At 43.2% G+C, this 25,301-nt stretch overlaps 13 protein-coding genes across 13 annotated transcripts; 8 read left to right on the top strand and 5 right to left on the bottom strand. All coding sequences in view use genetic code 12, as the record gives it.

Moving 5' to 3' along the window:
• Positions 1-317: 317 nt before the first annotated feature.
• BRF1 (transcription factor TFIIIB subunit) lies at positions 318-2,537 on the top strand (the record flags this gene model as incomplete). The annotated part of the gene is made up of 1 exon (XM_066102475.1): positions 318-2,537. One exon carries the CDS (start codon positions 318-320, stop codon positions 2,535-2,537), a length of 2,220 nt encoding a protein of 739 aa, XP_065958239.1.
• Positions 2,538-2,761: 224 nt separating this feature from the next.
• On the top strand, positions 2,762-5,014 carry SDA1 (Sda1p; the record flags this gene model as incomplete). The annotated part of the gene is made up of 1 exon (XM_002616977.2): positions 2,762-5,014. One exon carries the CDS (start codon positions 2,762-2,764, stop codon positions 5,012-5,014), a length of 2,253 nt encoding a protein of 750 aa, XP_002617023.2.
• Positions 5,015-5,239: 225 nt separating this feature from the next.
• Positions 5,240-6,067, bottom strand: HMO1 (Hmo1p; the record flags this gene model as incomplete). Its single annotated transcript, XM_002616978.1, has 1 exon — positions 5,240-6,067. One exon carries the CDS (start codon positions 6,065-6,067, stop codon positions 5,240-5,242), a length of 828 nt encoding a protein of 275 aa, XP_002617024.1.
• Positions 6,068-7,353: 1,286 nt separating this feature from the next.
• Positions 7,354-8,334, top strand: MCT1 ([acyl-carrier-protein] S-malonyltransferase; the record flags this gene model as incomplete). The annotated part of the gene is made up of 1 exon (XM_002616979.1): positions 7,354-8,334. The coding sequence occupies one exon, from the start codon at positions 7,354-7,356 to the stop codon at positions 8,332-8,334; it is 981 nt and encodes a 326-aa protein (XP_002617025.1).
• Positions 8,335-8,684: 350 nt separating this feature from the next.
• Positions 8,685-11,528, top strand: MIS11 (trifunctional formate-tetrahydrofolate ligase/methenyltetrahydrofolate cyclohydrolase/methylenetetrahydrofolate dehydrogenase; the record flags this gene model as incomplete). Its single annotated transcript, XM_002616980.2, has 1 exon — positions 8,685-11,528. The coding sequence occupies one exon, from the start codon at positions 8,685-8,687 to the stop codon at positions 11,526-11,528; it is 2,844 nt and encodes a 947-aa protein (XP_002617026.2).
• A 356-nt stretch (positions 11,529-11,884) lies between these two features.
• Positions 11,885-12,445, top strand: FOB63_005324 (thiosulfate sulfurtransferase; the record flags this gene model as incomplete). Its single annotated transcript, XM_002616981.1, has 1 exon — positions 11,885-12,445. One exon carries the CDS (start codon positions 11,885-11,887, stop codon positions 12,443-12,445), a length of 561 nt encoding a protein of 186 aa, XP_002617027.1.
• Positions 12,446-12,622: 177 nt separating this feature from the next.
• On the bottom strand, positions 12,623-13,459 carry FOB63_005323 (rRNA-processing protein; the record flags this gene model as incomplete). Its single annotated transcript, XM_002616982.2, has 1 exon — positions 12,623-13,459. The coding sequence occupies one exon, from the start codon at positions 13,457-13,459 to the stop codon at positions 12,623-12,625; it is 837 nt and encodes a 278-aa protein (XP_002617028.2).
• Positions 13,460-14,461: 1,002 nt separating this feature from the next.
• LSC2 (succinate--CoA ligase (GDP-forming) subunit beta) lies at positions 14,462-15,854 on the top strand (the record flags this gene model as incomplete). Its single annotated transcript, XM_002616983.2, has 2 exons — positions 14,462-14,491; positions 14,649-15,854. 2 exons carry the CDS (start codon positions 14,462-14,464, stop codon positions 15,852-15,854), a joined length of 1,236 nt encoding a protein of 411 aa, XP_002617029.2.
• Positions 15,855-16,083: 229 nt separating this feature from the next.
• On the top strand, positions 16,084-16,842 carry PUP2 (proteasome core particle subunit alpha 5; the record flags this gene model as incomplete). The annotated part of the gene is made up of 1 exon (XM_002616985.1): positions 16,084-16,842. The coding sequence occupies one exon, from the start codon at positions 16,084-16,086 to the stop codon at positions 16,840-16,842; it is 759 nt and encodes a 252-aa protein (XP_002617031.1).
• A 46-nt stretch (positions 16,843-16,888) lies between these two features.
• FOB63_005320 (uncharacterized protein) lies at positions 16,889-19,495 on the bottom strand (the record flags this gene model as incomplete). Its single annotated transcript, XM_002616986.1, has 1 exon — positions 16,889-19,495. One exon carries the CDS (start codon positions 19,493-19,495, stop codon positions 16,889-16,891), a length of 2,607 nt encoding a protein of 868 aa, XP_002617032.1.
• Positions 19,496-19,689: 194 nt separating this feature from the next.
• On the bottom strand, positions 19,690-21,663 carry APG7 (Apg7p; the record flags this gene model as incomplete). Its single annotated transcript, XM_002616987.2, has 1 exon — positions 19,690-21,663. The coding sequence occupies one exon, from the start codon at positions 21,661-21,663 to the stop codon at positions 19,690-19,692; it is 1,974 nt and encodes a 657-aa protein (XP_002617033.2).
• A 136-nt stretch (positions 21,664-21,799) lies between these two features.
• On the bottom strand, positions 21,800-23,320 carry NMD3 (ribosome-binding protein; the record flags this gene model as incomplete). The annotated part of the gene is made up of 1 exon (XM_002616988.1): positions 21,800-23,320. One exon carries the CDS (start codon positions 23,318-23,320, stop codon positions 21,800-21,802), a length of 1,521 nt encoding a protein of 506 aa, XP_002617034.1.
• Positions 23,321-23,773: 453 nt separating this feature from the next.
• On the top strand, positions 23,774-25,267 carry GCN5 (histone acetyltransferase; the record flags this gene model as incomplete). Its single annotated transcript, XM_002616989.1, has 1 exon — positions 23,774-25,267. One exon carries the CDS (start codon positions 23,774-23,776, stop codon positions 25,265-25,267), a length of 1,494 nt encoding a protein of 497 aa, XP_002617035.1.
• Between the last annotated feature and the right edge of the window lie 34 nt (positions 25,268-25,301).

Here is a 25,301-nt window from a genome sequence, read left to right as displayed (position 1 = left end):
GATACATGCCATAAGTAGGAGCGCTAGTAATGGCAAAAGAGAATGAATGAAAGCAAGAAGCCAGACTCAAGGTTCTATCAGTTTATTAAATTCATCATGCGATGCAAGCCAAACTCAAATAGTAAACTGAATATTACAGTTTTCATCCTACTTCCACATGTCGTTACAGTAATGTATAAGGTATTATCAATCCGGTTTTAGTGCGCACTTGTACTGTACGCGAAACAGATTGTGTTAGGTGCAAGGAACAAAAGAAAAAAAATAATAACTGATAATAATAACAGAACCTATACGCTGTTCGTTCCTCAACACACAACATGATGAAAGCCCGTGCACAGGTGTGTTCCTCATGTGGACAAAGCAATTTTGTGCGAGATCATCTGGCAAGTTCTGGAGAGTTAACATGTCAGAACTGTGGTACAGTTGCGAACGAAAACCCCATCGTGTCGGAAGTCCAGTTTGGCGAGTCGGCCAGTGGTGCTGCCATGGTCCAAGGTGCCATGGTTGGCGCTGATCAGGCAAGAGCAAATTTCAATATGCGGAACTCGATGGAAAGTCGAGAACAGACGTTGTTAAATGCGAAGAGCAAAATCAAGAAAATCGCTATGGCCATGCGGATCCCCGATTATATTGTCGAGTCAGCAAGCGGGTGGTTTAAACTTGCGTTGGTGCAAAATTTTGTTCAAGGTAGAAGATCCCAGAATGTTATCGCTGCTTGCTTGTACGTTGCATGTCGTCACGAGAAGACACATCATCTCTTAATTGATTTCAGTTCGCGACTCCAAATCTCGGTCTACTCGCTTGGTTCTACATATTTGAAGCTAGTACGTGCCCTTCAAATTCAGCGGTTGCCGATTGCCGACCCATCTTTGTTCATCCAGCATTTTGCTGACCGCTTAAGTTTGGGCGATAAGACCGCAAAAGTGTGCAAGGATGCAACCAAACTTGCCCATAGAATGTCTTCTGACTGGATCCATGAAGGTAGAAGACCAGCAGGTATAGCCGGTGCATGTGTTTTGTTGGCTGCAAGAATGAATCATATCAACAGAACCCATGCAGAAATTGTTGCAGTGGCGCGTGTGGGAGAGGAGACGATTCAGAAAAGACTTAACGAATTCAAGAACACCACTTCTGCAAACCTTACAATCAGCGAGTTTAGAGACTCTCAGAACTCCAATGACTCATTACCACCTTCATACAAAAAGAATAGGGCAATCGAGAAGAAGGTCCACTTGATTCTAAAAGAAAGGGAAATGGCGTTACGGAGATTTCAGCAGCTTGCAAAGGGGAAGCAGCTAATCAGCACATTGGGGATTGAGTTGGGTGAGAGGATACACAAGGATGGAAGACGGGAACTGAAAGATGCCGATCATACAAGTGAGACACATGACGATGATGCAAACGAAGGCTCGCTGGCTTCTTTAACAGGAACTAATAAACACAAGCAAAATACTAGAACAGCTTCTGACACCAACGAAGAGGATGCTTCAACTGAACTTGAAGGTTCAAAAAAACAAACACAATCATTATTTCTTCAACCAGATGAAGATGAAGAAGACGAGGACGAAGAAGACGAAGAAGATGGCAAAGAAGAGGACGATGATGAAGATGAAGATGAAGACGAAGACGAAGATGCGTTTGGCTTTAACGAACTTCCAGAAAATGATGATCCAGTTAATGATAAAGACTACGAACAACGATCCGTAACAATCTTGAACAAGAGCATCGCATTCCGTGAACGGAGGCTTCGAGAAACAAGTATAGAAGCGAACAAGTCAAGAAAGCGTTCTCGCAGGTTGGACAATATGAGCACGACTTATTCAAGTAGTGCTCGGGAAGGTGGCGTGTCTAAAGGAGTTCAAATGTTAGAAGAACTAAAAGCACGCGAAAGAATAGAGAGGCAAGATGCCCTCTTGAAGTCTGTTTTGGATGGTGGCTCGTTTGATGATGATGAATTAGAAAGGACGTTGGACCGGTTCCTTGCGATAAATCAGAGTAAGTCAGGTGCACAAGGAGAAGGTTCTGATGGTTCATACACTGAGGCGGAGGCAAATGACGACGATGGACTGAGAACCATTGAATTGAATCGACCAAGGAACTTAGTCAAAAATAACCCAACCACGTCAGATTTGCTAAGCAAAGTTCGTGATGATGAGCTTTTGGACGAAAATGATGATGATGAGGAGGTCTTGAGCATCAAGCTTAGTGATGCTGAGCATGAACAAAAACGCCAGATTTGGATTTCTCTCAATCACGATTTTTTGATCGCTCAAGAGAAGAAAAGATTGAAACTGGAGGCTGATGAGTTGACAGGTAATACTTCTGGACAACCTAAGAAGCGCAGGAAGATAAAAGAAGCCAGCGTGGACCCAGTTCTCAATGATACAGCTGTTGCAAATGCTATCAGGCTGATTGGAGAAGACGGGCAGTCCATGTCCCCAGCTGAAAGTGCTAAACAAGTGTTCCTGAAGAAAATCTACTCTAAGAAGATCAACTACCTCAGTATCAACGAGTTGTTTAACCAAAACCCCACTTAAAGATGGAATTTATGTATACTAGTAAAGAAAATGGATATTGGACTATGGATTATACATCATGTATTCTACATATTGTGGGTAAATTGATTGTGCTTTGGGATGTGGGATAAGTACGCATGCCTTATGCACTCCATATCTTTCTATGCCGGTGTGCACTTTTTTTGTACCATCCGCGATGAGGCATTACAACTCATCTTTGTCAAACGGAAAGAATTCACAACACAATGAGAAAGAAGAGAAGAGCAGCAATTTTACCTACGAACATCATTTTACTTCAAAATGTCGTGAGAAGAGATCCTGAATCCTATCATGAGGAGTTTCTCCAGCAATACACACATTATGAATCGTTGAGAGATATCTTTTTGATGAATCCTAGCGCTGATCAAGGTAGCGATTTCGGAGATTTGATTGGGTTTGTTAGTGCTGTTTGTTCCTGTTATCCCAAGGAAACAGCTAACTTTCCAGAAGAGTTGAAAAATATTCTCTTGAACAACCATAGACACTTATCGCCTGAATTGAGAGAGAAGATTATCCAGTGCTTGACAATGTTAAGAAACAAAGATATTATCAGCTCTGAATCTCTTATCCTGACATTATTTCCCCTTTTACACGCGTACAGCAGCTCAGCGCAAAACTCCTCTACAACATCTCAACATGCCAAAGCCGTGAGAAAGCAAATTTATACGACTTTAGTATCACTTTTGAAAGCCGTTAACACTGGAGCCAAAAACCAGAAAATCAACAGATCTACGCAGGCATTGCTTTTCAATTTGCTAGAGCAAAAAGATGCACAAGGGTTGTGGGCAACCAAATTGACCAGAGAATTATGGAGAAGAGGAATCTGGGACGACTCGAGAACCGTCGAAATCATGACGCAAGCTGCATTGCATCCTGATGTGAAAGTTTCTGTTGCTGGAGCTAGGTTCTTCCTAGGTGCTGACAAAGAAAGACAAGAGAACTTTGAAGACGATCTGTCCGATGAAGAGGGTTTTGACATGAACGCATTGAAGCATAGAATGCAAGTGAACAAGAAGTCTTCCAAGAGAGGAAAGAAATTGGAAAGTGCTCTCAAAACAATCAAGAAGAAGAACAGTGCTAAAGGATCCGCTACCTATTTGAATTTCTCAGCCATTCACTTGCTTAGGGACCCTCAAGGTTTTGCAGAACAGCTTTTCGATGGTCATTTGAGTAGCAAAAATGCTAATAGATATGACTTGGAGCAAAAGATTTTATTCATGAGTTTGATATCCAGATTGATTGGTACTCATAAGTTGACAGTTTTGGGCATTTACTCGTTCTTCTTGAAGTACTTGACGCCAAAGCAAAGAGATGTGACAAAAATTATGGCAGCTGCTGCTCAGTCTTCTCACGATTTGGTTCCACCCGAATCTATTTCCATGGTTGTCCGCAAGATTGCAGATGAGTTCGTGAGTGATGGTGTAGCAGCTGAGGTTGCTGCTGCCGGTATCAATACCATTAGAGAAATTTTGGCCAGAGCACCATTGGCGATTGAGCCGCCATTGTTACACGACTTGACCGAGTACAAGGGCTCTAAGTCCAAGCCTGTTATGATGGCCGCCAGATCATTGATTAGTTTATATCGTGAGGTTGCACCAGAGATGTTGCAAAGAAAAGATAGAGGTAAAGTTGCTTCCATGGAGTTGCAACATGGCGAAAAGAAAGGTTTACCCACCTTCGGTGTGGAAACATCTACTGTTACATCTATTCCTGGTCTTGAACTTTTGCTCAAATGGAGAAAAGAACAGGGATTGGCTGCAAATGACGAAGGTGATGAGGAGAATTGGGAAGTCGATCTGGAAGATGATGCTGACGACATCGAGGGTCAATGGGTGACAGTGGAATCTGATAAAGAATATGATATCTCTTCTGACTCTGAAGACGAGAAGGAGAAAGAGGAGGCCCAAGAGGATGAGAATTCAGATCTTGACTTGTCAGACGATGAAAATGAGGGTAAGAATGAAGGTCAAAGCGAATCCAAAAATGAAGATGAGGACGACCAACCTGCAAAAAAGAAAGCAAAGATCGAGAAGCCTCCTCTTGATGCAGAACAAGCTATTAATGAGTTATTATCGAGCCGTGCTTTAACACCAGCTGATTTTGCGAAGTTGCAAGAATTGCGCACGGAAGCAGGTGTGGAGAAGATTCTTGGACATACTCAGCATAATGAAGAAGAAGTGGACTCTACTACCTTGGTTGGAAAGGTGAAGTATAAACAATTACGAGAAGAAAGAATTGCTCATGCGAGAGAAGGAAGAGAAGACAGAGAGAAGTTCGGTTCCAGAAAGGGAAAACGAGATGCTGCACACTCCACGACCAACAAGGAAAAAGCCAGAAAGAAGAATTTCGTTATGATGATCCACAAAAAATCTGTGCAAGGCAAGCAAAAATTGTCGCTTCGGGACAGACAGAAGGTGTTGAGAGCGCATATCACCAAGCAGAAGAAGAAGGGACATTGAGGGATTTTGCATTATATACGGTTAAAATACAAAAGCTTTACCAGTGCTCGCTAGGAATAATTTACATTTGCGATAATAAAACAGTGTTTCCGGGATCGGAAGCTTCAAACAAGTTATACATCAAAAACAAGGCAGAATTGAAAAAGACGAGCCAGTTTTTCAAGTAGGCAACAAAAAAGAAAGGATAGACAAAAAATTAGGTTCGACGTCTCGACTCTTGTAACATTATTCGTGAGACTTCTTCTTCTTCAATTTCTTTTCATCCGCGTCCTTGTCCTTTCTCTTCTTGGACTTCTTTGGGGCAGGTGCCTCTTCAGTTTTTGTGTCGGTTTCATCTTCTTCTGGAGCTTCGTCAGCTTCTTCTGCGGGTTCCGAAAAGTAATCAGGAGCAGGTTCTGCGGCCTTCTTGGCCTTCTTTTTCTTTGGAGCAGGCTTCTTTTCCACCTTAGGCGAAGCTGGAGCTTCTTCTTCAGCGGCAGCAGCAGTCTCGCCTTCAGCCTTGGAAGCGTTGTACTTTTCCATGGCCTTCTTGTACTCCTCGTAGTCAGCCTCCCAGGCCTTCTGCAACTTCTCCTTTTCCGAATCCTTCAATTTAGACCAGCGGTCGGCAATGATCTGGTTAAGTTCGATGGCTGGGTGGCATGGTTGGCCATTCTCAAATCTTTCCTTCTTCATTTCCTCACGAACACTAAGGTTGAATCTCAAGTAGGAAGTCAATGGCTTCTTTGGAGCATTTGGGTCTTTTGGTGCACGCTTTTTCTTTGGCTTGACCTTCTCATCGGCGTCGCCAGAGGCGTCCGCAGCAGCGGTCTTTTTGCCTGCCTTGGGACTTCCTGGAGTGGCCTTGGAAGCATCTGGGATAGAGTCAGTGACTGCTTTGACAGCATTGTTCATGGTTTCACCCAAGTTAGCAAAAGACAAGGCAGAAGCTTCTACGCCTTCAATACCTGCAATCTTGTAAAAATTGACAGTTGCAGCAGCGGCATCATTGGCGGCATTGGAAAGTTCAAAAAGCGACGACACGAGAGCGTTTTTGGCTTGTTGAAGCGACATTTCGTGGTGTTTGGGCGTGGAGCTGTTGGGCGAAAAACAAAATCAATAATTGCAGAGGTGAATGCAGCGGCAAGAATCCCTCGTACTTAGGAAAAAATTAACTGAACGGTGCTAGACAAGGAATGTGGCACACAGCAAACTAGTATTCTTTGCAATAACAAAAAAAAAAGTCGGTGGAAAAAACAAAATGGACGGGCGAAATCGACGACGAGAAAAAAAACAGCGAGCGGCAACCTTCGCCCAATTTGTGCGCACACGGAGCGCAGTCAGGAGCGCGTTCGGCACAAGACGCTTCAGGCAGGCACGGGCCGCCCAATGAACAATCGTCATATGGGGGGCCACTGTTGTTTTCTGCTGGGCGCACGCCTTCTCGCGCCTGCACCTTGGGTCAGCGCGACATTTCTGCGGCGCCTTGTCTTTAGTGGTTAGGCCCAATAGGCCGAAATGGTGTTACTGTTTGGACGTATTGCACCCGCATATTGGGGCTTCTCTGCTCATCGAAGTTTATCTTTTGCTGTACTTTTTTTGCTGCTTTGACTGCAATCGTTGTTTTTTTCTTTTCTTCCTGTCATAAGTCTTACTTGGCCTGCTTCGTTGCGCCTTTAAATGGTTACAGACCTTGCACTTAATTGGTTACAACCTTGCACTTATTTGGTTACAGACCTTGCACGGTGTTCTCTACGGCTCATGTAATAATATGTTGATCACGGCATTTCCTGTCATCGGTTACATAAAATCTTCTTTCTTCGTTTCTCTTTTTTATTTTGTTTCTTTCCTTCTTTGGCTGGCTAGTTCTCGCTTGTTTCACTTTGATGTTTGGTGTTTCATTGACTTGTTTTCGCGTCTACTATTCTCGCTCGCGTATTCACCTCGCGTTTTTGTTCTTCGCGCTTGGTTAATACCAAGGTCGCGTTTGCCGGTTAAAACGTTTGCGTTTGCCGTCTGTTTCGATTGAATATTCTCAACATGCCATCTTTTTCACCCCGTTGTTATTTTTCACATCGGATAATGAACGTAATACTTACATCTTTCATGTTTTCCTTGCGTCCGGCCATGCTGTGGAACTGACGTCATCTACTTAGCTACTATTTATCTGAACCTATTTGAATCATGTACTTGATTCAAGCTCGTTTAATCCTCTAAGCAAGTTTGATTTACTCTTTTCACTGTATCTATTATGTCTCTAGAGTCTGATTTCTATGTAAGCCAAGTTCTGCCTTCCATTTGCATGGCCGTGCATTTCCCACTTTACTTTCGTCCTCATCAATATATACAGTTTTACAATCATGCTTACCTTCCTCCGCAGACAGAGCACATTTGCAGTGGCTTGCCCCGGCCAAGGTATTGTATCGAGAGGTTGCTTATCCTCACTTAAGTCTTTCCTTCCCTACTACCAGCATGTGTTGGATTGTGTGGACGACACATTAGGTGAGCATTTTTCGGCCCATCTTCTTGCAGAGCCACCCAAGAAGCAAAATGTCGCCATGGTAGACCCTTGGTCGCAGTCAACAGCCAATGCCCAGCCAGCGATTGTAACGGCTACTTATGTCATTTATGAGCTTCTTCGTCGCCTTCATGGTGTGGATTTGGCTCATCACCCGCGTGTCTCGTACATATTAGGCCATTCTTTGGGAGAATACTCTGCCCTACTCTTGGGCGGTGTACTCAGTCTCGAAAGTACAATTAAAATCGTCCGCCAGCGAGGATTGTTGATGCAGCAGCTTGTAAAGGAGACTCCTTACGGAATGAAGGTTCTTATTTTCCGGCCCGCCAGTTTCTCTCGCGTCATTGAGGTGGCAAAACAACATAATGTTCTCGCTTGTATCAATAACGCTACACAGATTCTGGTGTCGGGTTATCCGCATGACTTAGAGAAGGCGCTTGATGCCATGAACGACCCAAAAAGAGTCATTCTTAAGCTGGTGGATCTACCGGTGAATATTCCTTTCCATAACGCGCTTCTCGCCCCAATCGAGAGTACATTGGCAAAACTCCCATCGGAACTACAAGAGCCCTCAAAGCCTATAGTAAGCAATGTGACTGGCCGTGTTTCACAAGGAGATGTCTATCTCAATACTGTGCGAGCTAATTCTCAGCCAGTAGACTGGAAAGGCTCGATGGAGTTTATCGAAAGCCAAAATGTTACAGGTATTGTGAATCTTGGCCCTGGGGATGCACTCGATGCTATCAACTCTCGTTTCAAGCTCGTGAACTATCCGTTGAAGTCGGCCCAAGATATGGAGCATTTGGCGCGCTCCATTGCGTGAATGCGCCCTAAAAAATTATGAATGGTTGGGGTCAGAAAGTTGGTGCGTGAGTCAGATAGATATCTTTATCTAGCGCGGTTCTACGGCTGACCAGATGAAGCTAGATCCACTGTCAATCAAAGAATAGGCAAGGTAAACCATATTTTATCCAGGAAGAAAGAATAAAATGGTAGGATAAATGAAAAGAAAAATTGTTAATTAAGAAAAATGAATGAAATGATACTGGTAATCTCTTGTCTCTATGTATCGTGTCTTTTTTGTTTCTGACTCGGGCCCCGGAGTCAAGCGCGGAAATTTATAAAGTTTTCGCACTGCTCAACGTGTGTTACATCTTTCTTTCTACTCCATCGATGAGCGCCCAATTGATTGACGGCAAGGCACTCGCCTTAAAACTTCGGGAAAAAATCCATGCGGAAATCGCTGAGATCCAGTCAAAGCACAAGGACTTCAAGCCTAACTTGACAATTATTCAAGTTGGTGAACGTCCTGATTCCACCACCTATGTCAAGATGAAGTTGAAAGCTGCTGAAGAAGCAGACATTGACTGTCATTTGATCAAGTTGCCCGAGACTGTTACCGAGTTTGAGTTGTTGTCTGAGATTTCCAAATTGAACGAAGACATCAACGTTGACGGTATTTTGGTGCAATTACCAATTCCAGCCCACTTGGACGAAACAAAAATCACTTCTTCTGTGATCTCAAGCAAAGACGTCGATGGTTTTGGTCCACACAATGTTGGTGAGTTGGCCAAAAAGGGAGGACTGCCTACCTTCTTGCCATGCACTCCAAAAGGTATTTTGCAATTACTTCAACTGTCGAATGTGGAAATCGCAGGTAAAAACGCCGTGGTTTTGGGTAGATCCGACATTGTTGGCAGCCCAGTCGCCAGTTTGTTGAACAAGGCAAACGCAAATGTCACAGTTTTGCACTCCAGAACTGGTCAAGAGCAGCTCCGTTTCTTCTTGTCCCATGCTGATATTGTTGTCGCTGCCATTGGCCAAGCAAACTTTATCAAGGGCGAGTGGTTGAAAAAGGGTGCTGTGGTGATCGACGTTGGTGCTAACTTCATCCCAGATTCCTCGAGAAAATCCGGTTCGCGTATGGTGGGTGATGTTGACTTCGAGTCTGTTTTGCCCGTCGCTTCTTTGGTTACACCTGTTCCCGGTGGTGTCGGCCCAATGACTGTTGCCAACCTTTTGGACAATGTTGTTATCGCAGCAAAAGCACACTACAAAAAGAACAACGAAACTCCCAAATTCACCAACCCACTTAAGTTGAACTTGCAGAAGCCTGTGCCATCCGATTTCGAAATTTCCAGAGCTCAAGAGCCCAAGAGAATTAACCAAGTTGCTGCTGAGGCGGGTATCTTAGACTCTGAGTTGGAACCATTTGGTTTCTACAAGGCTAAGGTGTCTTTGGACATTTTGAAGCGTTTGAAGAACAAGGTCAACGGTAAGTATGTCTTGGTTACCGGTATTACCCCAACTCCATTGGGTGAAGGTAAATCTACCACTACTGTTGGTTTGGCTCAAGCTCTCGGGGCTCATTTGGGAAAGAATGTTTTTGCCAACGTGAGACAACCTTCCATGGGCCCTACTTTTGGTATCAAGGGTGGTGCAGCCGGTGGAGGATACTCCCAAGTTATTCCTATGGATGAGTTCAACATGCATGTTACTGGAGACATCCATGCCATTTCTATGGCGAACAACTTGTTAGCCGCCGCTATTGACACCAGAATGTTCCACGAAAATACACAAAAGGATGCTGCATTGTTCAGACGTTTGATTCCTGCTAAAAAAGGATCTCCTAGAAAATTCCCCGTGGGTTTCTTGAACAGAGTTAAGAAATTGGGTATTAACAAGACCAACCCAGACGACTTGACCGAAGAGGAGATTTCCAAATTTGTCAGATTGGACATTGACCCAGACACCATTACATGGAGAAGAGTTGTTGACTGTAACGATAGATTTTTGAGAGGAATCACCATTGGTGAGGCTCCTACTGAAAAGGGTATGACCAGAAAAACTGGCTTCGATATTTCTGTGGCTTCAGAGTGTATGGCTATCTTGGCTTTGTCTACCTCTTTGGAAGATATGAGAGAGAGATTGGGTAAGATGGTCGTTGCTGCCTCTAAATCTGGTGTTCCTATCACATGTGACGACATTGGTTGCGCTGGTGCTTTGACTGCGTTGTTGAAGGACGCTATCAAGCCTAACATCATGCAAACTTTGGAGGGAACTCCGGTTTTCGTTCACGCTGGACCTTTCGCCAATATCTCCATTGGTGCCTCTTCCATTTTGGCCGACAAGATGGCGTTGAAACTCGCGGGCACCTCTCCAGACTTGACCGAAGAGGAAAGACAAGAACAAGAAGGTTATGTTGTGACCGAAGCTGGTTTCGACTTCACCATGGGTGGTGAGAGATTTATCAACATCAAGTGCAGAGCGTCCGGCTTAGCCCCAGATGTCATTGTCATTGTTGCTACTGTTCGTGCTTTGAAGGTGCACGGTGGTGGCCCAGAGGTTAAGGCTGGTGCTCCATTGGCTCCAGAGTACACTCAAGAAAATGTGGAATTGTTGCGTGCCGGTTGCTCGAACTTGGCCAAGCACATCTCTAACGCCAAGCGTTACGGTTTGCCTGTTGTTGTTGCCATCAACAAGATGTCCTCTGACACAGACAAGGAACACGATGTCATTCGTGAGGAAGCTTTGAAAGCCGGTGCTTCTGATGCTATTGTTTCCAACCACTGGGAAGAAGGTGGTAAAGGTGCTGTGGACTTGGCTCAAGGTGTCATCAACGCAGCTAATTCCATCGAAAAGGACTTCCAGTTCTTGTACGACACAGCTCCATCTGTTGAGGAAAAGATCTCCACCATCGCCAAAGAAATGTATGGCGCAGGCGAGGTGGAATTTTTGCCCGAGGCACAAAAGAAGATCGAGCTCTATACCAAGCAAGGCTTTGGCAATTTGCCAATCTGTATTGCTAAGACCCAATACTCATTGTCTCACGATGCTGCTTTGAAGGGTGTCCCAACGGGATTTACTTTCCCAATTAGAGACGTTAGAGCCTCCATTGGTGCTGGTTACTTGTATGCATTGGCGGCCGAAATCCAAACTATTCCAGGTTTGCCAACCCACTGTGGTTTCATGAACGTGGAAGTCAATGAAAAGGGCGAAATTGACGGATTGTTTTAATGAGATGCCGCAGCGGCGAGAATCTTAAAGTTCAACACTTTACGATGTTACGAATTGGGTAGTGAGTGCATACGCTACTAGAAACCTTGTTTTTTATTTCTTCATCCTTATTGCTAATTAGCTTCAACACTAACGACTAGATACATTTATGTTTTGTAATTGATTATTGATTTGTATTTTTTTCCGCCGTTTATATTCAAATTATTACCGACTAATGCTATATCATAATCTGCAAGTCGAAGACCTACGCTGTGTGCAGGCCACTGTCGCTGAGGTCCTCCATAATACTAGATAAAAAATCTCCTTCGGATACAAACCATTTTGCCCCTCGCAAACAACGCCTTCCTTAATTATCAATGTTTGCTGGTGCAAGAACTTCCGTTTTGCGCGCTGCATCGAGGCCTCTTGCCAAGGCTGCAGTTACTGCTGCATCCAGAACTCTTTTTACCAGAGTCCCTATTTGTATTGCTAGATATCCAGTCTACCGTTCTGCATTTGCCAAACCATCGCTTGTTGAGAGACACTACAGCGTTTTGTCGCTGTCGGAGGCGAAATTGTACAAATATGAAGATGTCAAGGAGCTTGTGACCAACCCTGAAGCGCATCCAGACACCGTCTTGATTGATGTGAGAGAACCAGTTGAGTTTGCCGAAGGCCATATCCCTGGAGCACACAATGTTCCATTCAAGTCTTCGCCAGGAGCTCTTGATTTGTCTGAGGAAGAGTTTGAAGAAATTTTTGGCTTCCCAAAGCCAGCCAAGGACAAGGAATTGGTGTTCTACTGTTTGGGAGGTGTTAGATCTGCTGCTGCTGAAGAATTGGCAAACACTTTCGGCTACACGAAGCGGGGCAACTACGTTGGTTCGTGGGAAGATTGGGTGGCGAGAGAAAATACTCAAGCACAACCTTCTCAGTAAAATTTCTCAGTAAGCCAATCACAGGCCATCTGTACATATTATCGATCTCTTTGCGCTTTCAGAATGCAATTGGATTCAAGACTATTTTTATCCTTATATTCGACAGTATTCCATCTAATACATACGTTGGTAGAAATTAAAATGCAATGGCGATGAGACAGTGTCAGAGTAGAATGGTTAACGTTGGGGCTCTCTAAACTCCAATTGTCTGAATTCCCTACCCAACTTTCTTTTTCTTTTCCTCTCCATAACTTTCTCCCTTTGAGAAGCTTTCATGGTCTCGAATTTGGCCTTTTGAATCATCTTCCTCTGCTCTGATTTCTTCAAGTAGTAAGGATTGACTTGTTCGCCCTTCTTCATCTTCTCCATCTGTTGCTTCTTGTGGTCAGAAATGATCTTTGTGCTCAAGTCTCTGTTCTTCAAAGTGTCAAGTCGAGACTGAAGCGACTTGACCTGTAGCTCGAGATCTTCGATTTCACGCTGTGACATTTTACGGCGAAGCTTATCATTCTTCAATACTGCTTTCATCTCTGCGATTTCCTTTTGTCGCAACTCATCCAAGAATGCATAGTCCTTCCTGACTCTGTTCAAGTCTGCTTTGCCGTAAGCAGCATCAAATCTGATGTCTGTGTATAGCGTGCTATCCTTTGCGCTCTTGAGTCCAGGAATTTCTCTGATTTTTGGCACAGGACGCTTAGAACTGGCCTCTGCCGGTGCATGCTTGCTTCTTTTAGACTTCTTATCCTTAGTCTTTTTGGACTTCTTGTCTTCAAAAAACTGATCATCACTGTCGCTATCGCTATCGTCGCTCTCTTGATTTTTCAGGCTTTTTCTGGATGGCGGTCTTTGAGTTTCACTCTGCTCGCGAAGCTTCTTTTGCGCAGAGTTCAATGCACCAAAGGACAAGGAGGAAAAATCGTCGTCGCTCTCATCCTTATTGTCCAAAACGGATCCTAGGTAATCATCTTCAGATTCTGACTCATCATACAGAGGCTTGAATCTATGTGTGCTCATTTGATAGGAAGAGAAGTGTAGATAACTAGCGATGACCAGGTTGTGCAGATAATTCTCGCTGGTAGTTACTTGGATATCTATCTCTGATGCATACAAGCCATGGCACAACAAAGCATTGCATGGCGTTCTTAATACCTAATTGGATGCTTTGCAGCACTACACCGGGCCAGTATGATTGTTTGTAACAAGCCTTGAAGACGGTAACCACTCTGCTTCGATTATGTGCACATTTGGGTTTAAAAAACTGAAGGAAGGATGTTTGAATTACTGGGTTTTGATCACCTTACCGAAACAATACAACGTACGGTTGTCTCCTTATGCTTAAATGGCCTTCTGAACTCTATTTCTGTTGGTTTGTAAATGCGAAGTGTTTCTCTGACAGCTCCTGTGTATACTGGCTCGTAGCTGGCACAACCATTGTGCCATTTGAAAAATGTCTCTTCGGTTTCGTTGAAAAGCTTCGTATAGCCAAAGAAGCTTCGTATGCCAGCACTTGCTTCAATATGACAAACTCAACAACCACATGGCGTGCAGCAATTTTCTTTTTGCTGTGTAACTTGGACAAAGAAGTTCGCTCCCCGCTACAACGGAACCCAGTATATTTCTTGAGCACTGCACGTGTGGTGCACTGATGTCTGTTTATCCTCCCGCTATACTCCGGGTTTCTACGACTACCGAATTCGGGGCCGGATGGGTATTAGTTGAGAAGATAGAGAAGATGAAGAAGACCCATAGTTTTACACCTTCCTATCCGTGTCGCCGGTAGATACGTAAACACACATGATGACCAAATCTAAAATAGAATCAACTGGCTTAAGTTGATCCACTGTCTTGTCGCGGTTCGGACAATCGAATCGCTTATGTAAGCAAGGACCATATGTGTCCGAGGTATCTCTACGCACCTCATGCAAAAATACCTTCACCGCTGAGGAAAAAAACTTGTCACGTACTTGTTTTCTTCACTGAATTCTAGTTCAAGTTCTACTTCCACCAATTCTTCCAATGTTTTCCAGAGTCGCTCGTGCCTCCAGAGTATGTTTTGAATTCCGCTATAGTTTGACGAGCGCCCAATTCTAATTTTCAAATGTCCAAATGAATACCAAGAGCGTGCCCAAACATGTATCTCCAAAAGATAAGTGTTATTGGGCGTCAAATTGTGAATTGTTTGATTTCGATTACTAACCGCCAGATTTGTCAAAAGAGATTTTTGTCTTTGCATGAATACCGTTCAGCCGCTCTTTTAGAGTCTTACGGTGTGGGTGTTCCAAAAGGTTTTGCTGCCACCACCCCTGAAGGCGCTTATGAAGCTGCTAAATCCTTGGGCACCAACGAATTGGTCATTAAGGCTCAAGCTTTGACCGGTGGTAGAGGTAAGGGCCATTTTGACAATGGTTTCCAAGGTGGTGTCAAGTTGATCTCTTCCCCAGAAGAAGCCAAGGACTTGGCTGGCAAGATGTTGCACCATAAGTTGATTACCAAGCAAACCGGTGCTGCTGGTAAAGAAGTCACTGCCGTTTACATTGTCGAGAGAAGAGACGCTAGAACCGAGGCATACTTGGCCATTTTGATGGACAGATCCACCCAATTGCCAATGATTGTTGCTTCTGCTCAAGGTGGTATGGACATCGAAGGTGTTGCTGCCAAGGACCCAGATGCCATCAAGACCTTCTCCGTCGACTTGAACGAGGGTGTTACTGATGAATTGGCTACAAAGGTTGCTTCCGTCTTGGGCTACACCGAAGAAGCTATTCCAGAGGCTGCAAAGGCTGTGCAAAACTTGTACAAGGTTTTCACCGAGAAAGACTGCACCCAGGTGGAAATTAACCCATTGTCTGAAACCCCAGACCACAAAGTTTTGGCCATGGACGCCAAGTTAGGTTTTGATGACAATGCTTCTTTCAGACAAGAAGAAGTCTTTTCTTGGAGAGACCCAACTCAAGAAGACCCACAAGAATCTGAAGCTAGCAAGTATGGCTTGAACTTCATCAAGTTGGACGGTAACATTGCCAACATCGTCAACGGTGCTGGTTTGGCCATGGCTACCATGGACATCATCAAGTTGTACGGTGGTGAGCCAGCTAACTTTTTGGACTGTGGTGGTACTGCCACTCCAGAGACTATTGAGAAGGCCTTTGAGTTGATCTTGTCCGACAAGAAAGTGAATGGTATTTTCGTGAACATTTTCGGTGGTATTGTCAGATGTGACTACGTTGCTGAGGGTTTGATCGCTGCTACCAAGAACTTTAAGTTGGACATCCCAGTTGTCGTTAGATTGCAAGGTACCAACATGGAGAAGGCCAAGGAGTTGATCGAGAACTCTGGTCTCAAATTGTACGCCTTCGAGGACTTGGACCCAGCTGCTGAAAAGATTGTGCAATTGGCACCAAAGGCTTGAGCGCATAAAAAGTAGTTTTTATATATTCCGGTTAAATGTGCGAAAATGCAAATGTCGCTGTACCATTTGTAGCTGAAGGGCCCCAAACTTGCCGCGCACCTTGTTTTTCCCTGTTCGCACTCTCTGGCGCTGCATATCGTGCCCTCTCGCATTGCCACTACTATCGAAAAATCGCCCGCTTAAACACCAGTTTAATCTTTCCTTAGAACGCACTCCCCACACAGAGCCAATGTTTTTGACAAGATCAGAATACGACCGTGGGGTCTCTACATTTTCGCCTGAAGGCCGTCTTTTCCAAGTTGAGTATTCTCTTGAAGCGATTAAGTTGGGTAGTACTGCCATTGGTATCCTGACGGCGGAAGGAGTTGTTCTTGGTGTGGAGAAGAGAGTGACCTCTCCTCTTTTAGAACTGTCTTCCATTGAAAAGATTGTTGAAATCGACAGACATATTGGCTGTGCCATGTCTGGATTAACTGCTGACGCTAGGTCCATGATTGACCATGCTCGTGTTTCTTCCTTGACCCACGACTTGTACTATGACGAGCAAATTCAGGTGGAAAGTTTGACGCAGTCAGTTTGCGATTTAGCGTTGCGTTTCGGCGAAGGCGCATCTGGAGAGAAAAGATTGATGTCGAGACCGTTTGGTGTGGCTCTTTTGATTGCTGGAATTGATGAAAAGGGTCCGCAATTGTACCATGCGGAGCCTTCAGGAACATTCTATAGATACGATGCTAAGGCCATTGGTTCTGGTTCTGAAGGTGCTCAAACTGAGTTGCAAAATGAGTACCACAAATCCTTGACTTTGAAAGAAGCTGAACTTTTAGTATTGAAGATTTTGAGGCAAGTTATGGAGGAAAAGTTGGATTGCAAGAATGCTCAATTGGCATCGGTGACAAAAGAAGGCGGTTTTCAAGTTTACAGTGAGGAGAAGACCGACGCCCTCATAAAGGAATTGAACGAGTCTCAGGTGGACGACACTCATATTTGATGGAATACATATATAATCATGGTTGCTAGAAATCGTTTATTTGTAATTAGATAACCTGTAGTCTCTCAATAAGACTGAAGAAAGACAGGTTCTCGGATGCAACTTCTTTTAATGCTTCTATGAACACCACAAGTGAGTTATTAAATTTTCGCCAATGTTTAGTTAAAACCTCGTTTAGTCCTGCTATCCTCGAATTCACTAAGGATTCGTTAAATTCAATCTTGGAAAACTTTTCGGGAAAGTCCTTTGCAAAAGACCGTAATAAGTGTTCATCCATCAGAATTAATGTTTTTTTCAACCTGCTGACAGTTATGGCGAAATGAATGATGCAGTCTAGAAGCACTTTGATGCAAGATAATAGCTTGTCACTTGTAACCATCGAATCTCTAACAATATTGTTGAGATATGTTCCAATCTTCTGCGTCATTTCGTACACATCGCAACTATCGTACTTTTTGATGTTCCCAAGAGAAGCCTGGCCGTGACCGGATGCCACAATCTTTTCATCAAACACGCTGCTATTTTTATGTCTGTGTCTCCTCAAGAGATGAATAGATTCCACACGGTTGACTAGAGTAGAATTCTGTTTCTCTGACCTAATCGAAGACTCCAACTTCTTCAAGGATTCCACTAGTGAAAGGTAATTAGGATCTGTGATGGAGAAGTTAATATAGTTTTGAATCTCATTCATAAAATTTTTCATCCTTGCATTTAGTGATCGGCATCGAAGAATCATCTTTCGTACTGGTGACGAGAACCCCTTGTACTTCCACACAGTCGATAAATTGACGTCTTTCCAGCTTTCGTCCATACTTTTGCTTGCAAACTTTAAAATCATCTGTAGCTTAAAGAGTAATTGATATTCAAAGACAGAATTCTCACCAACAATTAGTCCCAAAGGGAAGGGTAATTCTAAATCAATGTTGGCACCCACTATTGCCAAATTATCTATTGACACTGAACTACTTCGATCTTGCATCTCTGCCAGGGATAATTGGCGTCTTTGTAATGACTTGCGAACAATCTTTTTGATTGCGCTTGATGCACTTTCATTCCCTTGTGTGTTGTCTGTATCAATAGACTTAATATTGATGATATCCCTTGCCATATCGTAGAAGCTTGTGCTGTCGAAATTGAATGTTTCACATAAGCGTAATACATCATTAATTGAGCATGATCTCCTCCACGTATCCTGTTGAACCTCTGAAACATGCGATTTCTTCTTATCCAACAAAAATATGTCATTGTAGCATTTGATGGTCTTTGTGATGGAAGTGTGATACTTGTTTCGGGCCAAATCATGAAAGCTTCGATCCAAAAAAATGTCTATCTTGTATGAATCCTTTAGGAGAAACATTTGATGAATATTCTCCATTAAGGAGGTAAAGTTGTACCCTTCGAAAAGAAGCTTCAACAACAAGTTATTGGCCCTCTTGTAATATTGTAATATCTTGAGTGTAATATCTGGTGCATGCAAGCTCTCTATGGGATGAGGAATCAAAGTGCCACTAATAGTGTCAAAAATATGATCTAAGCTAGCGACGCCTGTACTTTGTTTCAATATGCTTAGGTATTTTCCTGTTAAGAGCACCTTCATTTGCAAATCTTTGCTCGCAAATTGGTCTATTATGCCATCTAGTTTGATAACATAAAGCTCATCCCAATATTTTTCAATGTTCGAATAAAATATGTTTGAGGGTAAATTGTTCTTTTTGACGAAAAATTCTTCAAACGGGTCATCCACTTCGCCTCTTGATAGCCATAGGTTAAGCAGATATATATAGTCCTTACTTACTGCGTCAAAAATTCGAGAAAGAAAGTTGAAAGATACCGCATCACCGGAAAATTGGTTCATACGGTTTTGTATGATCTGCAAAACCAACCCACCCTTGCATACTTCGAAACTGTTTGTGTCAGTTGACACGTCTATAGGTCCCATTAGGTGAATATCATTCTTAATTGTCTGTAGAAAACTGTCAAAGTTTGCTGTTCTGCTCGATGTGGCGGAAATGGTGGCGGAGCTGGTTGCTTCACGCAAGGCATAATTTCTCCCTTCACTTTCAGTGTGTACCGCAATGATAATCTCATATAGATGAGAGATTCGGTCAGAAAGTTTGAGAGACATTTCATTACTCATTTGGTTCAATGTGAATGAGGGATTGAACTTGAAAGATTCTTCGAAGTTTAGGACAGTCTCTTTGTATTGTTTGATGAGAATGACAATTTCAGAGCATAGTTTTTGGTTGACTCTGCCAAATCGAGGTTGGTTGTAAACTTCTGAGAAAGATTTGAGCCCGTAAATATACTTTCCATAGCGAAGAAGTTTTTTCGTAATAGCTTTCAAACTCACATCTATGTGCTTAGCGATTTTGTGATCGGGACCATGAATTCTATCATGAAGCAAGTCGGGATTGAATTTGTCGCTGAAGCGGACATAGGTTCCCTCATATCCAAGGAGACCAAGCAATACGTCCTTGATGATAGCGCATTGCTGTGTCTGAAGATCGGCTGCCTCAGAAAGCTGATTTCGAATGATAGGCAAGAAGCTGATTCTATTGGTAGTTCTTTCCATGTATGGCAGTTCCACTAATCGAAGCGTCCTCACTCCCAGGACTTCGTTAGAAGTTCTAAGCAAAGGTGATACAGAATGCATGCTGTCCAAATGCTTTTGTGGAGGAGAGATGAGAAGTGTTTATATTTGGGTCTTGTTTACTATACATCGCGCGTTGATTTCGCGCACCTGGGGTAAAGACTACTCGATACATTCTGGAGTTGAAAAGAAAAGAATCAAGACGTCGGATAAGTATGAATAAACATTTTACAGGGAGATACAAAAATATTGAGATATTACTCATAATCGCTGAAATCGATCTCTTCCATCAACGCCTCTGACGCCTTTTCCGCTTCTTCTTGCACCTGTTTCAAACCACACATTTCCTCCAAATATTCTGTACTTTCTAAGCATTGTTTAACGAAATCCCAACCTTGTGATTTGTAAGCCTGAATAACTGCATCTGAACATGCTGAGCAGTATTTGTAAGCGGGCGTATGCAACTTCGACTGACTGAAGTTATGGAGAAACCCTCGGATTTGATGAGGCACTTCTCCAAATTTGGTCTTGGACAGAACTGGGGCATTCTGTCTCAAATCATGCTGCAATATAGATACAAATAACTCCACAGCAAGGGAGGAAGCCACCAAAGCACCACCGGGGCGGGTGACCGTGCACATTTGATCCAATGTGCGATCTGAAAGTGAGTCTGTAGGGGCAACAACATCGCTGCAATAATAACACCCAATTCTGTCTTCCATGTCCAATGAGCCATACCTCATGACTAAGTAACTATCAAATCCTAGCGCAGCATTGATCACAACTTTATTCATGGCAATGCCAAGAACAGTCGGGAGCCACCGAGACTCCCGAGAGTCCATAAGCAAGAACACAGCATCATGGTTTTCGATAAGCAGCACTAACTGATCAAAGTTCTTATGTGCCTGGGGTTCGGAAGAGCCGCTTACTGGATGTCCTATCATTGGCACTTCAAGGTTGTATCCTGCGGAGTTGACCCCTGGAAAAATTTCCTTAAGAGCTTCACTAGCTCTGATTGCCTTCCATGCACCCTGGTGAGAATCACTAAAACAGTCAGTAAAAGTAAAGAGAGGTTGACGAACAGGGTTCGAATACGACACTCTTCCATTATCGACAAACGTAATGTCCCGCACACCCCAGCCCATGAGTGCTCTTGAAACGTAGGATCCAAGGGTACCAGCCCCAAGGAGAAGGACTTTCTGGCTCTTCATTATATCTAGATTGAGTTCAGGGGCTATACGCCATTTCATTAGTTTTAGGTTCAAATCCACAGCTTGGCTAGCTAACTCCTTTGGGTTGATAAGAGAACCCAAGTCAGCTAATTTTGGGCCTAACTTCCCTTGGATGGTTCTTTCCCACCCTGTGACTTTGGGTGTTTCCAGCGCTCTGAAAGTAGGGTCCAAAGTGAGTTTCAATAGATAAGATTTCCCGTTATTACGATAGACTAGAAGAGACACTGACTTATATCCCTTTATTGCCAAGAAATATAAGTAGTTTTTCAACTGTATCAGTGGATTGTCATCTGGACTAATACAAGAATCCACAAAGACAAATGTTCCCTCATCTTGAGAAGTAATGGAGTCAACCATCACCATTTCGTCGCCATTCTCAGGCCTAATCTGGAAAAACTGAACATAGTTTGTTTTGATGAACTCTTCAATCTGAAATTCGTATTCATTATTGCTGATGCGCTCAGTAACATACCATTGCGAATGGAGAACAGGGAAGGCGAGCCAGTAGTAAAACTTGTACTTTTTAAGGTCTGAGAACGTTAATAAATGAAATCTTTCGGTCACTGTGTTCTGAGACATTCCCTCCCTGAGCTCCTCTCCCCAGGTCCTCAACAATTTGAGCTTATCTAACAGCTTGAATTGTTCTATTGTATTGACATTGTGTAGTAGGCCACTGATACGCCAATTAAGGCTATCCAGTTTCTCGTCGTCAAAACTAGAATAATCCAAGTTGATTATGGGCTTATTCACAAACTTATTCATCTGTTGTGGCGACGCAGTAAACCCTGAAAGGGGCTTCACGCCAGAGTCAAGTTTGTACTCATTCAATTTTAAGTCCGATAGCTTCGTGAAAAAGGATGAATCCACGAATGATTGCACCGGCGTGTATTTCAATGCTTGATGTTCATCCATGATTAGATTGACAGTAGATGACCTAGCGATAAGAAGTGCATTTGCTTGTCTGTGCACTCTCGCCATGACCTCTATTCTCAGGCACATGCAGACTAATGTCAAATGAATATATACTATATATCACAGGGACAGCAAGTACATTGAACGACTCTCCTACAATTTTTATAAGATCTTCATGCCTGTTTATAAGCAACCCTTCCCAAGTATCGACAATAAACGTAATCTAATCCAATGTCATACCATCGATTTCATCCAACAATTCGTCGATGCCAATTTCTGGTGCAACTTCATCATCGTCCATTTCGTCCTCATCGTCTGCGTCTTGAGGTGCCTCCTCACCAGCCTTGTATAAGTTGATAGTCTTTCTCAATTCTTGATCCTCTTCCAACTCTTGCAAGAACAACTCGTAGTCTCTTTCTGCTCTCTCTTGTTCCTGTTTAGCTTGTCTCGAATCTTCGTTGGCCATTATCTCATTATGCTCACGGGCCATTCTCTTCAACTTCCAGTTTCTGTATTTAGATTTCTTGGATTTTCTGACGTAGTGCTTCTTAATTAACACAACCTCTGGGCAGTTATCGGTGTCCAAAGTGTCCCACAAGTCGGAGTTGAAATTCGTGTTGGTCAAATAGTATCCCATACAAGAATCACCTGGGTGCAAAATACCACCCAAATGCGAGCGCACATAGAAAGTGTTGTCATTGACACCAAAGTCAGAAGCTCTGCTCACAGTGATGTCCGCTAGAACATGTTTGCCTTTCACGTCTCCTGTAGGTTCGACATCCAAAACGATAAATTCCACAAGCTGAGTCACGTCCAAAAGAGAGAAGAATGGGGCTCTCCAGTACACACCTGCTTGTAAATCAGCTGTCTGTAAAGTATTAGGATCCAAAAACTGTAACATGTTTGACACCTTCGAACAGATCACTAGACGAGGAATGTTACCAAGCTGGTTCGCCAATTTTCTAGGGAGAACAACCAAGTCGTCACGACAAATAGGTGCAATCTCGACAGAGAAAGAAAATTTGTAGGAAGAAGAACCAGACTGTGTGTCTATACTGATCAACTCTTCAGATCTCTTTGATTTGATAGGAGCAACTGCGTTCAAGAAATCAAGCATTTTAGTTGCGTGGTTCCGTTGTGAGTAAAAGAAATCCAACCCATCTTTCGTTTCTTGAATCAGAATAGTATCTTGATGCGCATTGTGCTTCAAAATCAATTGCTCCAAGTACAAAAAGGTTCTCTTGTGAGCAACTTTTTGTCTGATCTGAACCGTGGCTCTCCATGTGTTGGCAGTAAACGATTTGGCACAGTCTGGACATTGCATTGCAATAACAACATACTCCACCTCAAACGTTTGTTGAACAATTGTATTTTGCATTGCTTCACCTTGCACAGTCAATTTCACCCTGATTCTTCTGGAGTGGGGTTCAGTCCAGATAAACGAGGCATCAATTAATCTCACTTTGGATAAACCTTTCAAACGGCGCAAACAAATGGCCAATAACTCACGAGATTCCAATTCGGCACGTATCCACTGCTGTGGTGGCTGCAAGAATCTTTCACAGTTTCTGCAAAAACTAATATTTGCCTCTCTGGGAATACCTTCAGTGATATCAACGTTCAACTTGATACAGTCGTAACACATGACAAGACCCAGCGATCCGTCCATAGGGACACCACAGTTGCAACAAAGAACTGTAGCTACCGGGCCCTGCGCTTCATTTTGGATTGGTACATACGACATGTTAGTGGTGAAAGAGAAATATTAATAAGCTCATCTCGAAAAAGTGATGCCTCACTTCACACCCGTACACCATCTCTAGCTATGTTCGCCCCAGACTGATCGACGTAAATGAGAAACAAATGATCAATAGACGAAAGGAGGTATGATATTGATCTCAGACAGTTATATACTCGTTTTATTTGTTTTTGGCCGACATTATCCGTTTCCTTCGCAGGTTTCACCTAGTGAGTATGTATGTCAGGCTTATGTCAGATACAGTTACAACCAGTAAGCGATGAAAGTAAATTCTAAAAGTATATTTTAAAAATTCTAGGTGCTATTCATGCCCAAACAGCAATATTATAATGCAATGTCAAGCATTGTATAGCCAGAACCCGAGTGAGATGGTTCGTCTCAAAACCTCATGTTTTTCTACATACACTCCACATTTGAGCTTATCCAACACACTAAACAATGGTTGACCGTAAAAGAGGGGCCACCAGTTCAGCGAACGAGAATTCGAAGCGTAAGAAAGGGGGCCGGTCTAAAGATGTGAAGCTCGAGGATGAAGAAGAGTTCCAAGAAGATGGATTGATGGAGAGTTCGCCAAGCCCTCCACTAGAGTCTGACACAGATACTGCGGTGAAAGATGAGGACATAGAAGAGGAAGAAGATGGTAAGTCGGACGACGAAGCGTTTGAAAAGAGCTCTAATGCGAATAGTGATGCGCTCAAAGAAGATGACGATGATGAGGATAACGAGGATGAGAAAGATGATACAGAAAATAAAGCTGATGGTGAAGAAGATGAAGAAAAGGTGAACGAAAGTGACAATGATGACGAAGACGAAGAAGAAAAAAGACGTATAACCACATTCAATTTCGATGGAACTGAGTACACGTTTAAAGAGAGGCCCTCAGTCATTGAAGAAAGAGACGGGAAAATTGAATTCCGAGTGGTCAATAACGACAATACAAGGGAAAACCTCATTGTTCTCACTGGTCTTATGAACATTTTTCAGAAACAGTTGCCCAAGATGCCCAGGGAATACATTCTGAGATTAGTATACGATCGCTCTCATTTGTCTATGGCGGTGGTTAGAAAACCTTTGACAGTGGTAGGTGGTATTACGTATCGTCCTTTTGACAGCAGAGGCTTTGCTGAAATTGTGTTTTGTGCCATATCGTCTACAGAGCAAGTGAGAGGTTATGGTGCTCATTTGATGAATCATTTGAAAGACTATGTTAGAGCGACGTCTCCAATCAAATACTTTTTAACATATGCCGATAACTATGCCATTGGCTACTTCAAAAAACAAGGCTTTACCAAAGAAATCACTCTTCCTAAGAATATATGGATGGGATATATAAAAGATTACGAAGGTGGTACATTGATGCAATGCTCGATGCTTCCTTCACGCATGCGCTATCTTGATTCGGGAAAGATTTTACTATTACAGAAAGCGGCAATCGAGAAAAAGATAAAAATGAGATCCAAATCACATGTGGTGCGGCCGGGTCTTCAGGTTTTCAAAAATGCTGCGCCGGGTTTCAAGCTTCTGGCGAAGGATATCCCAGGCCTTTTGGAGAGTGGTTGGCTGGAAGAAATGGACAAGCTTGCACAGAAACCTAAACGCGGACCGCACTACAACTTCATGGTTACGCTATTATCCGAGCTTACTAATCATCCTCTGGCTTGGCCATTTGCGGTTCCTGTCAATAAAGAAGAAGTGGGTGACTATTACGACGTCATTAAGGAACCAATGGACTTGTCGACTATGGAGCAGAAACTCGAGAACGACAAGTACGAAACATTTGATCAGTTTTTGTACGATTGCAAATTGATCTTCAACAATTGCCGGTCTTACAATGCCGAAAGCACTACCTATTTCAAAAATGCCACTAAGCTTGAAAAGTTCTTAAACAAGAAGATCAAAGAAAGCGCCGATTATTCGCACTTTTTAGAATAAACAAGATTCCAGGTATCTTGTCGTCATAAGCTCC

This window comes from Clavispora lusitaniae (genome assembly GCF_014636115.1).
Source record: "Clavispora lusitaniae strain FDAARGOS_655 chromosome Unknown tig00002663_pilon, whole genome shotgun sequence".
Lineage (NCBI taxonomy): Eukaryota > Fungi > Ascomycota > Pichiomycetes > Serinales > Metschnikowiaceae > Clavispora > Clavispora lusitaniae.
The sequence above is the reverse complement of the archived record's forward strand: the minus strand, read 5'-3'. Positions and strand labels throughout refer to the sequence as shown.